Source organism: Molothrus aeneus, chromosome 4 (assembly GCF_037042795.1).
Source record: "Molothrus aeneus isolate 106 chromosome 4, BPBGC_Maene_1.0, whole genome shotgun sequence".
Classification (NCBI taxonomy): Eukaryota; Metazoa; Chordata; class Aves; order Passeriformes; family Icteridae; genus Molothrus; species Molothrus aeneus.
Genome location: NC_089649.1, coordinates 65,642,530 through 65,657,509, shown reverse-complemented (window position 1 = coordinate 65,657,509; position 14,980 = coordinate 65,642,530). Strand labels below are relative to the sequence as shown.

Sequence of the window (14,980 nt, the reverse complement as noted above, 5' to 3'; positions counted from 1 at the left end):
GTTTGGAATAACTGATCCACATACAAGTTCCATTTTGAGAATGCTTCCATGTCCTAGGGGCATATGAGGATTTTCCTCCACAGAGCCACGAGATTTGAGTCTGCAACAAACTGACTGTGCTGCAGTGACTCTGACTGTGCACAGGGGGATGTTTGATGCTGGAAGCAGAGCAAGTAGATGCTGGAGCTGGCATTCAAGGGCTGAGAACCAGGCTGATTAATAGCAGGATTTGACGTCTCTAAAATTCCTCCCTTGACAGACAAGGGCTTGAGTGTTTTGCTAGTTTACAAAAACAAACATACCGTCCCCTAAAAACCTGAGCACTTGGAGAGGATTGTGTAGAGGCTGCGTGCCCAAACTGATATCCAGCCCTAAGTTGGCAGAAGCTCCATTTCTGCAGCCATTTCACGCACAGAACAGCCTTTGGATTTAGTGGCTGAGCAGCACCCCTGTGATGAGCATGGACTGCAGGCTGGCACCAGCAAACAGAGCTTTCAAAATACCCAAGGCCAAGCATTTCAAAACAGGTGACTGAACAAATTAAGTCCCTTTTCATTCATAATTAAAGCCCTTTTGACAAGTTCTTGCCAATACTTCAACAACTTCTGGTAAGGATTACTCTTTTAGTACATTATAAACAAATAGCTTATAATTTTTAGTCACCTTTTGAAAAAGATGATGTTTTAGTAACTTGAATAGGACAGTAGCTATGCATACGGGATATTTGGTATTAAAGTCTAAGCTGCACTTTTCATCTTAAAAACAAGCAAAGTCAAAGACTTCCCTCAACCTTGTGAAAAGGATTTTGTATTAGTTTAAAAATTGATTTCTACTCCTCTGGTTATGATGGATTCATTGGAAAGCAAAAGTAAACTATAATCATGTGTTAATATGTGGGTAACCAAATCTGAGTGCAGAGCTGAGAAGGTGCTGATTTCTCGTCGATGCTGGTGGGGATTTGGCTCAGTTTCTGCCTGACTTGAGTAAACCTGCTGGATCAGCCAGAGCACCTAAACATCCACTTCACTTTCAGCAAGCCCCATGGCATTTCCCTAGTTCTGCTGCCAGCAGGACCTCAAGTGTGGATTTGCAGTTAGAGACGTGCTCGGAGTCGTCCTTGGGGCTTTGCCAAGGAGAAGTTGCAAAGCACCATGAGCCCCTGCAGACCAAGGCAGGGAGATGTTTCCTGTGTTGCTTCTGTGGATGATGACTATTTGTTGTTACCTTTCCTTTTCTTCCCCCTCCTTTTATCCCCTCCCCACCTTTTTGTTATTCCATTTTTACCTCCACTGTGCTGGTCAGAAGACAGTAGAAGACTCAAGTGCATCTTGCAATGAAGGATGTTCTGCCTGGCTTGATCTGAAACAGCTCTTTACATTTCTGGCCACATGTTGAACATTCATAATGTTTCCTGTTTTCTAGTGTTTAAGGCCAAGTTCTCCTACCACTGTCTCAGAACATAAAGGCTGCTGGGTTATTAGCATTTTGCCTTTATTTGAAAGAAAAATTTCTGGAGATTATGTAACATCAGTGATGCTAAGTCTTCCAGATGCTGAAGTGTACTAAATTAAACTGTGTAAATTAAATCAAACACTAAGCTGCTATTTGATAATGGCGTTTACATTTACAGTATTCAATTGATGGGGGGAAGAGGGACTGAGCCTTCATTGTGGACAGCTTGGAGAAGGTGAAATGTTAGACCACATTAAAAAAAAAACCAGTTTGGAATGTTTTGGAGAGATACAGATGGAAAATTCCCACCTGTTTACCTGTATTGAGTTACAGCTTTGAGGTCCCTCTGTGGGAGGAATATAACTAAAGAGAACTGGAATAGCCATCAAAACATTGATGGAGAGAGGTTTGATTGCAAGAAGTTCAAAAGTTTTGGTCTTAGTGTTTGAACAAGGAGTTAATGAAGGGAGGTGTGGCAGGAGGATATTGAGTTAAAAGAAAAATGCAGGGAAAGTGAATTAGAAATGCTGACCTGTCGTTTTGAGACATGGTAAAATAAAAGGTCTTCAGAGTGAATGCTAGAGGGAAGGGAAAAAAAAGCAGTCAGAGAGCTTGTTCTGCAAAAAATGAATTTTTCTGGTTTAGAATTATTTTTGTATTTATGAGGAAGAGAACATTTCACACAGGGAGAAGTATTTGACATTGGACCACGTTTTCAGAGCCCTGGCAAACTCTTGACACCTCTCTCCCAGCTGCGACAGCTCCTGTGCAGTTGTGCCTGGCCCAGCATCACCAGAGAGGGGTGGGCTGGTGGAGCTGCAGGGAAGGGTGAGCCACCACTTGGATGTCCCTTGTGTCACACCAACAGCCTCATCCAGCAGTGTCCCCATGTGCCATCCTCTTTCTGCTTCACTTCTTTCTTGTCTCTTTCCAGATTCCCCTTCGTCAGGTGATGATGAGGATGATGATGATGAGTCAGAAGATACAGGTAATTCATTTTTCTGGGATACAGAGGCCTTTTCTTCGCAGAAGCTGTGGCTCCCAAGCAGTACAGCTCATCTGGGTGTTCATGTAGCCACACAGCAGCTTTGTGTTGAAATCAGTGACCTTAGGATGGGGCCATGATAAAATTTATCTAAAAATTTAGAAACAGCTGCCAGAGTGGTATTGCTGCTGTGTAATCCTACAGCAGCAGTACTGTGTGCAAATTCTCCTTGCATGTAAATCCAGACAAGCCCACTTACTACTATATATATATACAGATATATATATATATACATATATTTGTTTTACTGCACTGATGTTACACCAGTTTTATACCATTTCAAACCTTGACTGCTTTACTTTTAACTATTCTGATTCTGGTGCTTACCAGCTTCTTGACAGGAGTCAGAGTACAAAACATAGACTAGCCAAGGGCCAGATTTACTGATGCCATAAGTGAGAGCAGCCTCTTTGGCTTTACTGGCTTTTTCTTTCACTCCTGTGAGGAAGAGAGCCCCAGGACAGTGCTTGGTGCTTTCACAGTGAATCTCTTTCAATCCCAGTGCTGCTTTCTTTAAGTGCAATAGCATTAATCAGGATCATTGCAGGCTTCAGAGGTGTTAGTGCTGGGTTTTATTCTGCTCTTTATACTTCTGCAGAGTGAGCTGCCCATGTGTATGTATCTTTAATAAATAAATGTCTTTGCATTTGAACTCCCAATCAGCTATGTACATTGGCAGAAGTTCAACATGACTGGAAAATCTCTCCTGCCCATAACATTGCACATGCAGGACTCTTTCAAACAGATCTGCCACTGCAATGAGTTAATACTGCTGTGTGTGCAGTGTGTGGACATTAATGGTGAGTTACAGTGCCAGGAGACCCATCAGCAGCAATTAGTGGTTTTCTGATAGCTTCTAATTAGGGGCCAAATCCTGCCAGGTGACGGGCACCTTTGCAGAAGTGCTCAGGGCTCCTGGTACCTGCTGAAGAATGGTACAGACATAGAGAAGGTGTGGTTTGGTCAGAATTTTTTCCTTCTGATGAGGACAACTGATTGTTCTGTGCAGTTTTTTATGTGGTTTATAGAGAACTCAATCTCTTAGCAACAGGTATCACAAAACATCAGCTGGCTTATGGTACAGAAAGACGTTTTTCTTCACTGGAAGGGAAAACACACATTTCACCACATGTATTTATAGCCTGTTTTCTGGGTCTTCTTGACTTTGAGGCTGTCTCTGGTTTTAGACCCGGAGGTAATGGCTGGCTTTGCTTAAAGGTCTCGTTATAAAAAGTTGGTTTCTCTTCTGCTTTAAAAATGGTTGATTAGGTTAACGTGTCAGTGCGGCGAAACCTCACAGTGATATTTTGTGACATGAGTGTGCTTTGTGTTGCTTTCTTTGATGTCAGATCCTCCACTTAACCCTCAGAGGTCTCCTGAGTCTGGGGAGCTGTGTTGTTAACCCTGGTACCACCACTGGCAGGACATCCCACCAGGAGCAGGGGCTGAAGGACCATCCCAGGCAGGCACACACGGTGTAGCCAGTGCCATGTTCTGTGAACTGCCCAAAGACCCAAGTCCTCTATCTCCTGTGGCAAATATGTGCCCTACTAATGGGGTGTATGAGCCCCTGCTCAGGCATCAGACACATCTGTGGTCAGTAGTTAGAGAGGAGGAAAGGCAATAAATGCTTTCATGCAAAAGAAAAATACCACAGACTCATAGGATGGTTAGGGTTGGAAGCGACCTTAAAGGTGTCAAGTCAGTATAACTGATAGTGTTTCATATTTAGGGGGAGGCAATCCAGCCTGGACTGGCTCACTGAGTGCTGCCACGCTGCATATCACTGACTAAAATCCTTTTGTCCTGGCCCCTTGTGATGATAAGTTACTTTTCTGGCTTGTGTTACTCAAGAGAGTTTCTCATCCTCACATAGTGGAGAGTTCAGAAAGCTGGTTCCAATAGCATCAAGAATTTGAAGCCAATCTGGGTAATTTCAAGGGTTGGTAATACCAAATTCTGTGTGGAATGCCCTGCTCTGCTCACTCTCAGCTTCCTCTCTGAAGGGGAGCACAGAAACAGGGCATCCCTTAGGGATGGGCAACAGAAAAGGAGAAACCTCTGCAGCTTCAGGTCAGCTCGTTTGTCGCAGCCTTGTCTCAAGCCGTGATCCGCCTTTGCAGAAAGAGGCTTTCTAATACCTCTGTTCTCTACAGCTGTTTTCCCTGGCCCCGAAACAAAAACAAAACTCCCTTTTCACACACTGTGCTTCTGCCCCAGTGCTCCCTACCCCTCTTGTATCTGTTTGTTTGGAGCCCCCGCTGCGCAGCCCCAGCACCTTCAAAGAGCCCCCATAATCTCCAATTAAATCTGGCTCTGTCCTCCGAGGCGTCAGCTGGGGAAATTACACAATTAGGGTTGATTCTGTCTGCCACAGAATTTGGTGGCAGCTCCTAATTGCTAAATGAGTGCTTGGCTGTATTAATTATTCCAAGTATTGCTCTCAGGTTTTTTTTAATTGGTCATTCCAGTTGGATGGGTGGCCGGTGTCTTTGACGAACAAAACGGACCGTCAGGCTTAGTGTTTGATGATGGGAAAGGGCTGGTGATAATGTTTGGGGGTCCCTTTTTTTTTCCACACCTGCACATGCAAAACCATTGCTAGTAATTAATTTGCAGAGAGCTAGTCTAGAAAATTTTCCTGTCTTTCATCCTTCCTCTTTTCGCGCTCCCAAAACTCTCTGGAGCTTTGCAAGCTTTGCTTGAAAAGAAGAGTTAGCAACATTTTCAGGCCCTTAAAAAGTGGTAATGAAGGGACTCAGAGGGCAGAGCAAAGCAAAAGCAGGGATGTTTTGTTCGCTGCTCCTGCAAGTGAGAACAAAGGCACTGTTTTCAATGTGTAGACGCTTTCTTCCAGTTCCAGTTTGACTTGAGAGCATTGCCCTGTTTGAGTCTTGGCACAATAATCCAGGGGTGCCCAGCCCTGGCAAGCCCTGAATCTTACAGAAGAGCACTGAAATGAGGGAAAGCACTCAGGGAAGAAGTGGTGTCTAATTGCAGCAGGCAGGAGTGAATCCTGCCTTTGCTCCATATGGAGAATATCCTCAGCTGGAAACTTTCCTGGGCTCCATCTTGCTCCTCTCTGATGTCTGATAGCAAAATCCCCCTTGGCTTCAGTGACTGCATTTGCAGCCAATGGATTGATGGATCTCCTGTGAGATTCAAACTCATCTTTTGAATGAAAAAATGTGATAAAATGTCACCCTGCAGCACATGCAGATGTTGTGTAAAAGGAAAGAGCCCCAAAAAGCAAAAGGAGGAACCTGATCCTGACCATGTGATGTAATTACACCTCTGTACCTAGATGATTGTCACCAACAACATAAAATGGGATTTCTTGTGGGCAGGTATGTTAATCAAACAACAGGACAGGTTATTTGGCTGCCCTCTGTGGTGGTGGCAAAAAGGGACTTTTCCATCCCTGCTTGGCCTTTGCCATACCTCTCCCCTGTAGCGCTGTTAACCTTTTTTAACATCCCCAGAAAATAAAGGTGTGTTGCCAAAAGGAGCCATTTGGCCAGAAAATGGCCCAGGTGTCAAAAACCAAGGACCAACATGGGTTTCTGGAGCCCTCTTCTCTCCAGCCTTCCCAACACCACCCCAAGTGTCCTCTGCATTCACTCCCCTGCTGCTGCCTGGGGATTTACCCAGTCTTTGTTTGGTCTCTGCCCTTCCTTCATGCTATGACAGCATCATCCTTTCACCATCAAGACCCATTCCTTAATGGTTGCACCCTCTGTTCTAATGTTTTTTTGAATATTCCCCATTTTTGTGCAGTTCTGCCATCTGGAACAGTAGATGGCTGCATGATGTCCCATTTTAGCTCACTTTATCATGCACTACTTCAGGCCTTCTAGATGTGCTGTGTGTTCACAGCAAAGTTTGTGGCTGGGATTTTCCAGGGCCATGGGAATTGCGGGGATTCCTCCTTTTGCTGTTGTTTGTGCCAGCCATGCTCCTGCAGGATCCTGGCAAGAAAAGGGCCTTAAGCAGTTTCGTTATTTGAAACATGAGGCGTACGCGGGATGTGTGAGCGCAGATCCCTCTGATCCGTGGGGCTGGCTCTGATAGCATCACTCTGTTGTGCAAGGCAGGCTGAGGGCACAGGCAAACCCTCAGTACTGGATTTCCCTCCCTGAGATGGTGTTACTGAGGCACCTGTGTCCAGCCATCCCACTGCAGAGCTGGGGAAGCAGAAGGGACATGAGGTGTGCCCAGTGGGGCTGTCTCTAGCACATGGAGGGGCATTCTGGATGGAGCTCCTGGCATCCAGTTCCTCGTGGACTTTGCAAGGTGGAGGAAACATGGGGAGAGTGTTGGCAAGTGCTAAAAACCAATGGGCGCATGGATTGCCTTGGCTGAGCTGTATGACCTTCCCTGCAACGTCCTTGGAGCTGGAATGCAGCAGGGAGCCTGCATGGGTAGGACCCTGGGGACCTAAGCCAAGGTGGGGTCAATGTGACTTAGTGGAGTTGTAATGGGATGGGTACCATGCAGCCAAATGCATCAGGGATAGGGAGTGCTGGAACAGCATGAGATGCTCTCATGCATCTCAAAGGGATGCAACAAGAGGGAAAACGTTGTACATGCTTGTCATCAAGCAGGGAATTACAGGGGCTTCAGAGTAGCACTGAGATGAGGCTGTGATGCTGGCTGGTGTTTCTGGGCATTGTCACCACGGCAGGAGAGGCTGCAGCAAGGCTGTCCCAACAGCTTTGGTGGCTGTCATGTTCTCCAAGGCAGTTCTTGGAGAACCAGTGCCTTCAGTTTGTCTTGGCCAGAAGCACACGTACCTCTGCAACAGGTGCTCCATGTCTGTGAGTTTTTCCTGCCCAACTGGAGGAGATGCCATTTACACTCCTTGCCCTCCTTCCTGCTGTTTTGCAGCCCAGACACTGCCTGCCCCCATCTCCCTTTGCCCTTGGTGTGGAGCACAGATCTGGGGGGCTGGATGTGGCCCTGGTGTGGCAGGGGAAACACAGCATGTGCAGCTATGCAGTGTTGCCTTAAGCAGAAATTGAAAGCTTGGGAGACTTTTTTTAAAAAAACTTTTTCTTTCTTCCCAGCATAATGAGTTTGCCGCTGCTGCTGCCTTAATTTGGAGTTAATATGTAATGTTTGTAACACAGCCAAGGAACGTAGCTGTACTTGAGGCAGATTATAAAAAGTATCTCATGCTAACACTGGTGTTTTAAAATTTATCCCTGTTCAAAGGTAACATGAATCTTTAAAACTAAAATCACTTGTACTTGAAGAACATAAACACGATAAACCAGTTTGGCACTGGCACGTTTTTTTCTTTCCTTCCCTTAAGGAGGCTACACTACATTTGTACTCACTGAGGAGGAACATTTTCCAGTGCACTCAGCTCATACGTTTTGTCTGCTCCCTTGCTGGCCCATCAACATTCTTTTACAGTTCTAACATCTTTCTGCTGTTTATGCTTCTTGGCTACTAATGTCCCAGAGGTACATCTGTATCTTTTTACACACTGAGGCCAGATTCTCATCCTGATCTGGGATAACTCTACTTGTTGATTTAAAAGGAGCCACTTTAGATTTATACTGGCATTACCAAGACAAGAACCTGGTCATGAACCTTTCATCACAAAACTGAAATGCAAACACCCTCTCTATGTCAATGAGAGTCATTTAGCTGGAAAGCATTTCTGTGTCATTTATCTTAACGGCAGCAGGTAGCAATTTAACTGTCAATCTGCACATGCCAAAGACTCCTCAAATGCATCTGCTCACCAGCTGATATCCTCTGCTGCAGAAAGGGACCTGTTCATCTTGGTTTTTCCTTTCTCAGGTGTCCCCTTCTGGACCCGGCCAGATAAGATGGAGAAGAAGCTGCTGGCGGTTCCCGCCGCCAACACCGTTCGCTTCCGATGTCCGGCGGGTGGAAACCCAACCCCTTCCATCTACTGGCTGAAAAATGGCAAGGAGTTCAAAGGGGAGCACAGGATTGGGGGCATTAAGGTAAGGTCTTGGTTTGGATCTCAGGTTTTTGTTATTTCTGCCAACTAGAAGATTGTATTGTGCGGTGATTAACATGAGTGGTTTTAAGAGCACTGTCATGAATGTGTAGAAATGAAGGTGGTTCTTGCACTCTTAGGAATTGCTTGGCACCAAAAGTGTTAAAAAGGACTGCTGTCCTTTGGGATCAAAGACTAATTCCCTCTGAGTTTGTCTATAGTGGTCATTCAGGGCGTAGGTAAAAATGGGGCTGGGTTTATGGTTGCATTGTGAACAGGGATGAAAAAGCAGGAGCAGAAACTTCTGTCCTAATTTCTGGAGATGAGCCCAGTGCACTGAGATGTGTTGGACCAAGCCATAGCTGCTCCCACCCTCAAAGAAAACCTATTCAGTGTCCTTTGAAGGTATAGGAAAGACCTCACCAAAGAGCTGGATCATCGAGCTGGTAGTCATTAACATTCTTGTGGTATAAATCACTGACCCTTGGTCAAGTGTTGGATTCCCTTGTAGCCAGAGTAATAGCATCTGCTCCTTGGCTGCTTTCTTCTTCCTGCTTCCTTTCTACCATGAGGTGTTCTGGAAAATGCTCTGGCTCATGTTTACAGATAGAGCTCAGGGACACAAAACTCCACTGCAGTCAAATTATTTAATTAGCCAGAAGTCTCTGTGCTACTTTTTATGATGAATTATGGCAGGATTTTAAAAGGAAAATCAGCTTTTCTCACATTTTGCTGCTGTTGTTATTACTTTGTCCCCTTGAGGTCACGGTCCAGCTCTTTTTTCTGGTTTTATTTGGGGACAATAAAACTGCTATAGCTCATTATAGCAAAATCATCATAGCAGGAAGGACTCTTGAGCAGCAACTTCTGTCTGCACTCTCCCAGCCCTGACATATCCCTGGATTCTGCTGCTAAGGAGAGAAGGTGCCTTGTAGGAAGGCACCTTCATCAGAGCTTGGAATAGCTGTGTGCTGATGCCTGCCACATCCGTAGTGTTTTGAAAGGGGACTGGGAGTGCAAAGTGTGCCATGCTCCAGAAACCAGAGAAGGATTCAAAAAAAGTCCCCCCTCCCCACAGTTCTGGGCTGTTTCTTTCCTGTTAGCTCAGACCTGTTCCTGAAAGAGCCTTTTGTGATGGCTTCAGTGAAGCCTTTAAAGCTCCTTCCTCAGTCCTGTCCCTGCTCCAGTCTGGATGAGGCTGAGAACACGCTCAGGTTTGGATCTTCTGAAAAGCCATGGAGGGTAAAGAAGTGGGGAGGGAGCTCCTGGGGGTAAACTGCTCTTCAGCAGATGACATTCACAAAGCACGAGCATCTTTTACTAATTGCAGGCTGTAAGGATCATCCTGAAGTGTTTTCAGCCTTGCCTGCGCCATTCCAGAGGCTTTTTACCAAACTGTGTCACATCAGCTGCACTAAATTATGCCTGCAGGAAAAAAAAATAAATCTGAAGCTGAAAGCAATTCCCCTAGCCACTTTCCAGTAGTTTTAATCTATCTTTGAGTTTAAATTGACACGTTTCATCCTCTGAAACACAGTAGTGAGTCTTTGGCATCGCTGTGCTTTGTTTCTCTGGGGGCACCTTCCACCAACAAGTCAATGCCTAAAAGAGCTATTGAAGGCAATGTCAGGACAATTACAGGAAGATTGGTTTAAGCTCTCTGTCTAGGTGTAGTTCTTTGTCCCATTCTTGATATAAAGACATCTTTCTCTGTAATTTTCCTTCCTTTATTTGCTTGCTTTTGGTCATGAGCCACAGTTAGATATAAGTAATCTAGTGTAAATCTCATCCAGTATAAATATACTGATAGATATCAGCTGAGATTTGAACCAGAAAAGGGGATTGAAAACTTGCTCGGTATCTCATGTATTTAAGATTTAAATTCCCTGTTACAACTTAACTTCATAACAGGATTAGGCAGCTTGAAAAGAATGGGCAAGATCCAGATCTGGCAGAGTTTGGTTGGCTTGCTTCATCTTGAGATCTGGTCTTAACCCAGAAATCCTTGAGCCGGGAATGTTCTCACTTGTTTTCAGTGTGTGAAAGACTTTTAATGTTGATTGTGAGAAGTCAGTTGTCAGCAAATGAAAGCTGACCACTCTTCCACATCTGCCCCTTGCACATGGCATTTAGACCCGTGTGACTGGCCAGTGTAAACCCTGCAAGAGAGAAGGGCGAGTGTTGAAAACATGATGGGCAGGATAACCTGGTTTTGTTACAGTTCATCCTTAACTGGTAAAGGAAAGAAATTCATATGACTTATCATATGAAGTTTCCCAAAGAGCATTAATGGTTAAATCCGTGTTGGAATCTCTAATATTGTAAGCCTGTGTGTGTTAAATGACCCTAGAAGGGAAGATTGAGGGGGAGGGGAGATGGAGGATTATCCCTTCCCCAGACCATTGCACTGACTTGCATACCAGTCTGGCAAACACGAGGTTCCAAGTGTGTCTGTAAATGTTTGTTTCACAAGGAGCCAAGAATGACAACACCAAATAAACCAGAGGGATTTCCAGTATCTCACCCACTTGATTAATGCCTGTGCTAAGTCACTTCATGTTTCTAGTGTTTTATCGAGTGCAGTGACTATCCTAACATGAGAATTACTATCTTTTGCCAAAGGCTTTCAAAACTAAAAATGTCTTCCTAAGTTTCCAAACAAGTTCTGCCCCATGAGTCTGTGCCCCCAGGTTCTTCTCTATTCAGAGTACAAAGTTCCCATCACAAACCCGGCGAAGAGAAGTTTTTGAAAGTGTCATAAAAGTGTCTTTAAAAGTGCATTCTTTGTAAAACACCTAATTTGGACCTAGTTTTAGGATATAGGTCAGACTAGGGAGTCATCCATGTGTCTGGAGCCCAATTTCCTTGGAGTAGCTTCTGGGAGTTCCAGATGCAAACATTTTGCAATGCTGAAAAGAGGATGTAAGGAAGCTTTAGACACAACTATGAGACAAGCCAGTATGGAAATGAGCCACTGAGCAGCCACAAATTTGCATTGAAACTTCTGTGACAGTCTGGTGTGTTCAGCTGTGGGCTCAGGGTCCAGGCTCTGTTCTCAGAGCTTCTCTTACTCTGCAGTTTCTACACTGTTACAGAGATGCAGCAAGGGGGATGTTGCTTTTCAAAAGGTGAGACGTTGGTTCTGCTCCTTCATTGAGCTCCTCCATTTGTGCCATCCTGGGTGGGCAGAGGTGCAGTCAGAGCTGACCAGACATCTGCCACAGCTGAGATGTCTGTACAAAATGTTTGGCCACAGCCTCCTGTTACCCATACTCTAAAATGAAAACAAATGCCATATTCAGCGTTCTCTGAAAAATGGGGTGCTCAGCAATGCTGTTTTCAGAGCTGTAGAGGTCTACAAATTGTTAAAATGACATTTGCTTGCTTATCTTGCAACTAAGCTGTCTCGTCTCCTATGGTTTTAAATCTGCTCTTTGCAAAGTTCTGGCTTTGATTGCAACTTGGCCCTCTTAGGGAAAGCATGTGGATGCAATTTATGTGTAGCAAAAGAGGTTAAATGACTTCATATTTGAGTTCACCTGCTGCAGCAAGAAATCTCCAGGAGCAATTACACCCTTGTTTTTTTCCATCAGCCCTTGACATTCTATAGTGCAGCATTATTGTAAATCTCCTATTTCTATGTCCTTGGGGTCACCTTCAAAACGTTTAATAAAGTTAAATGTTCTGCTTTGGGCGGCAGAAGGCATCAAATTAATATCCAGAGATTTGGAGAGCTTTCATACTCTATGCACCCTGAAGTCATCTTTGTTACTGTTGGTTGCTTTCTGTATTAATTCAAGATTTGCTTTCCATATCCATTATTTCCTTTCTAATCATTAGAAATAAACGTTCTAGCTGAGATCACAGGGCAGCAGGTCAGGGTGGAGGTAGGGGCTGTGCTTTCCCTTCTGCTACTGAACCACCATCAACTCTGGACATGAGCCACATCCAGAAAACCAACTAGTATAAAAAACCAGAAAACCAACTAGTATAAAACTTGGTGCCAAAATAGAAGGGCTGGCCAAGCGTCCTAGGGACCGGATTGAGGCTGGACATGATTGCTCCTGTTTTTGAGAGGGAATTTAGGGGACTAACTCAGTTGGAGAAACCTGTTTCTGTTCAGACAAATGCCGTAATCTGTTGCCTCATAGTGCACACATTTTAAAATATAGATCAGAATATTAAAACATATAAAATACATAAAATATAGATCCTATATTATGCCTGCTGAAGTCATTATTCTAGTGGGAGATGCCACATTCAGTTGTCAGCTAGCTTTGTTATTGTGATTATTGTGGAAACATATAAGTCCCTATTGAAATCTCAATGTGTTACATTGTGTTGCATCATTTTTTGCGTTGGTCTTAATGCCTTTTCTCACTAAGACTTGACAGAATTCACAGAATCACTGGATTGGAAGAGATCTTAAAGACCATCGAGTCCAACCCATGCCCTAACACCTCAACTAAACCATGGCATCAAGTGCCACATTCAGTCTTTCTTTAAACACATCCAGGGCTGGTGATTCCACCACCTCCCGGGCAGACCATTCCAGAACTTCATGGCTCTTTCTGTCAAAAACTTTTTCCTTTTCATTTAATTACCCTTGTAAACGGGTCCTTGTGATGTTCAGGCTTCCTCTGGGGTCCGAGTGTGTGGAAGCTCAATGATTTTTCATTGGTTTGCAAGGTCCTGATGTTTTGATTTCCTCTCCCAGCTGCGACACCAGCAGTGGAGCCTGGTGATGGAGAGCGTTGTGCCGTCAGACCGAGGGAATTACACCTGCGTCGTGGAGAACAAATATGGCAACATTAGGCACACCTACCAGCTTGATGTGCTAGGTGAGATCCCACTGCTTTCCCTCAACAGCTCATCTGTGGCCCTGTGGAATAGCTGCCTGATAGGAGATGGGAAGCAGGCACTTGGTTTCTTTCCCAAGGTGTTGGATTTTGTGTCTTCTAAAACCAACAAGAAGCTTATTTTTGGCCAACAATTCGGCCTCACATCTGTGATCAGTAAATTACTTAGTGGGTCTGCATAGGGCCCAGAGAAGGAATGGGAGGGCTGTAATGCCACCTCCCTTCCCAGGTGGTCTTTCCCTGTCTGGCTTGAGAAGCCCTGGGTAGAGCAGTGATCAGGCCACCCTAATTTGTACCCTTTCCCCTGAAAAGCCAGAAGATTAACGTTTCAGAGAATACTTGCTGGGGGAAAAGTAAGACAAGTAAATTAGGATTTCCCCTCTTTTCTGTTTTTCAGAAAGGTCACCCCACCGACCAATCCTGCAAGCAGGGCTCCCTGCCAACCAGACTGTGGTGGTGGGGAGCAATGTGGAGTTTCACTGCAAGGTCTACAGCGATGCCCAGCCTCACATCCAGTGGCTGAAACACGTGGAAGTCAATGGCAGCAAATACGGACCCGATGGAACCCCCTATGTCACAGTGCTGAAGGTTGGTACATGCTCCTCCTTCTCACCCTCAGGGCAGTCCTTCTGTAAGCCTGCCCAGTGGATTACTCTTCTTTTTGGAGGGGATACAGCAAAAATGTCCTGAAATCGATATTCCAAACTCTTCTCTTTGCCAGAGATAACAATACTACTGTGGTGGCACAGATAAGCAAAGTTGTAAGAGCTGAGGCAATTGTGAGAAATGCAACATAATGAAAGAGCTGTCAGATTGCATTTGACCCAAAATAGTAAAAATACCCTTTTTTTTTTACAGCTTCAATGGAAGTATTTTCAGGGTTTATTAAAATAAAAGTCTCCCAACTAAAACACATTCTTCCTTTTCCAAGTAAGCACATTGCAGCATGCACATACCAAGTAATGCTGGACTACCAGCACCTGAGAGCCAACATAATCTTGTTCCAGACACTAAATTTGTGAACATTGCTATTATCAATGCTCAGAAAAGCCTTTTTTTTTTTTTTAATTGAGCAAAAAGTACATAGCAAGACTTTACTTTGCTAAAATGCTTTCTTGAAAGGCAACTTTCAGATTACAGCCATAACAAAGCCAGGTGATTTGGTTCCCCTCAACCAATGTAAATATAATAGCAGGGAACAGGGAGTGAGGAGCACATTGAACTTCTAAAATACTTAAAAAAAATAATTAAAGGCATCATGTGGTGGTGTTTATTAAAATATATAGGGCCAAATAGAGTTTTTCTGGCTCTGCAGTTAGTGCTGAAAGCAGATTTTGTGTCTGCAGCTTCAAGCTGAGGCTGTCCTGTGTGTGGACATTCCCTGTGCACATCCTGCTGCACACACCCTTCTTCTCTTTGTATGAAGTTTAAAAAAAAACAACCACCACTTATCAGACAGTATCTACAAAACTGTAACGCAGCCAGATACATTATAATAAAAGCCAGAGACCCTGGAAATAATTACACAGATTGAAATAACAGATTGGTTGGAAGAAATGGTTGGAGACAGTTCTTCAGGACTGGCAACATGTGCTTCTCGCGAGCTTAGAAAACTTTTTATTCCTCGCCACCTCTCCAAATGTGTTT

At 44.4% G+C, this 14,980-nt stretch overlaps 1 protein-coding gene across 3 annotated transcripts in view; it reads left to right on the top strand.

Moving 5' to 3' along the window:
- Positions 1-14,980, top strand: part of FGFR3 (fibroblast growth factor receptor 3) — a 55,209-nt gene that overhangs the window by 23,118 nt on the left and 17,111 nt on the right. For all 3 annotated transcript variants that reach the window (XM_066548731.1, XM_066548730.1, XM_066548728.1), the window contains exons 3-6: positions 2,387-2,440; positions 8,309-8,478; positions 13,192-13,315; positions 13,731-13,921. In XM_066548731.1, coding sequence (XP_066404828.1) covers positions 2,387-2,440; positions 8,309-8,478; positions 13,192-13,315; positions 13,731-13,921 — 539 coding nt within the window. The remainder of the gene's footprint in view (positions 1-2,386; positions 2,441-8,308; positions 8,479-13,191; positions 13,316-13,730; positions 13,922-14,980) is intronic.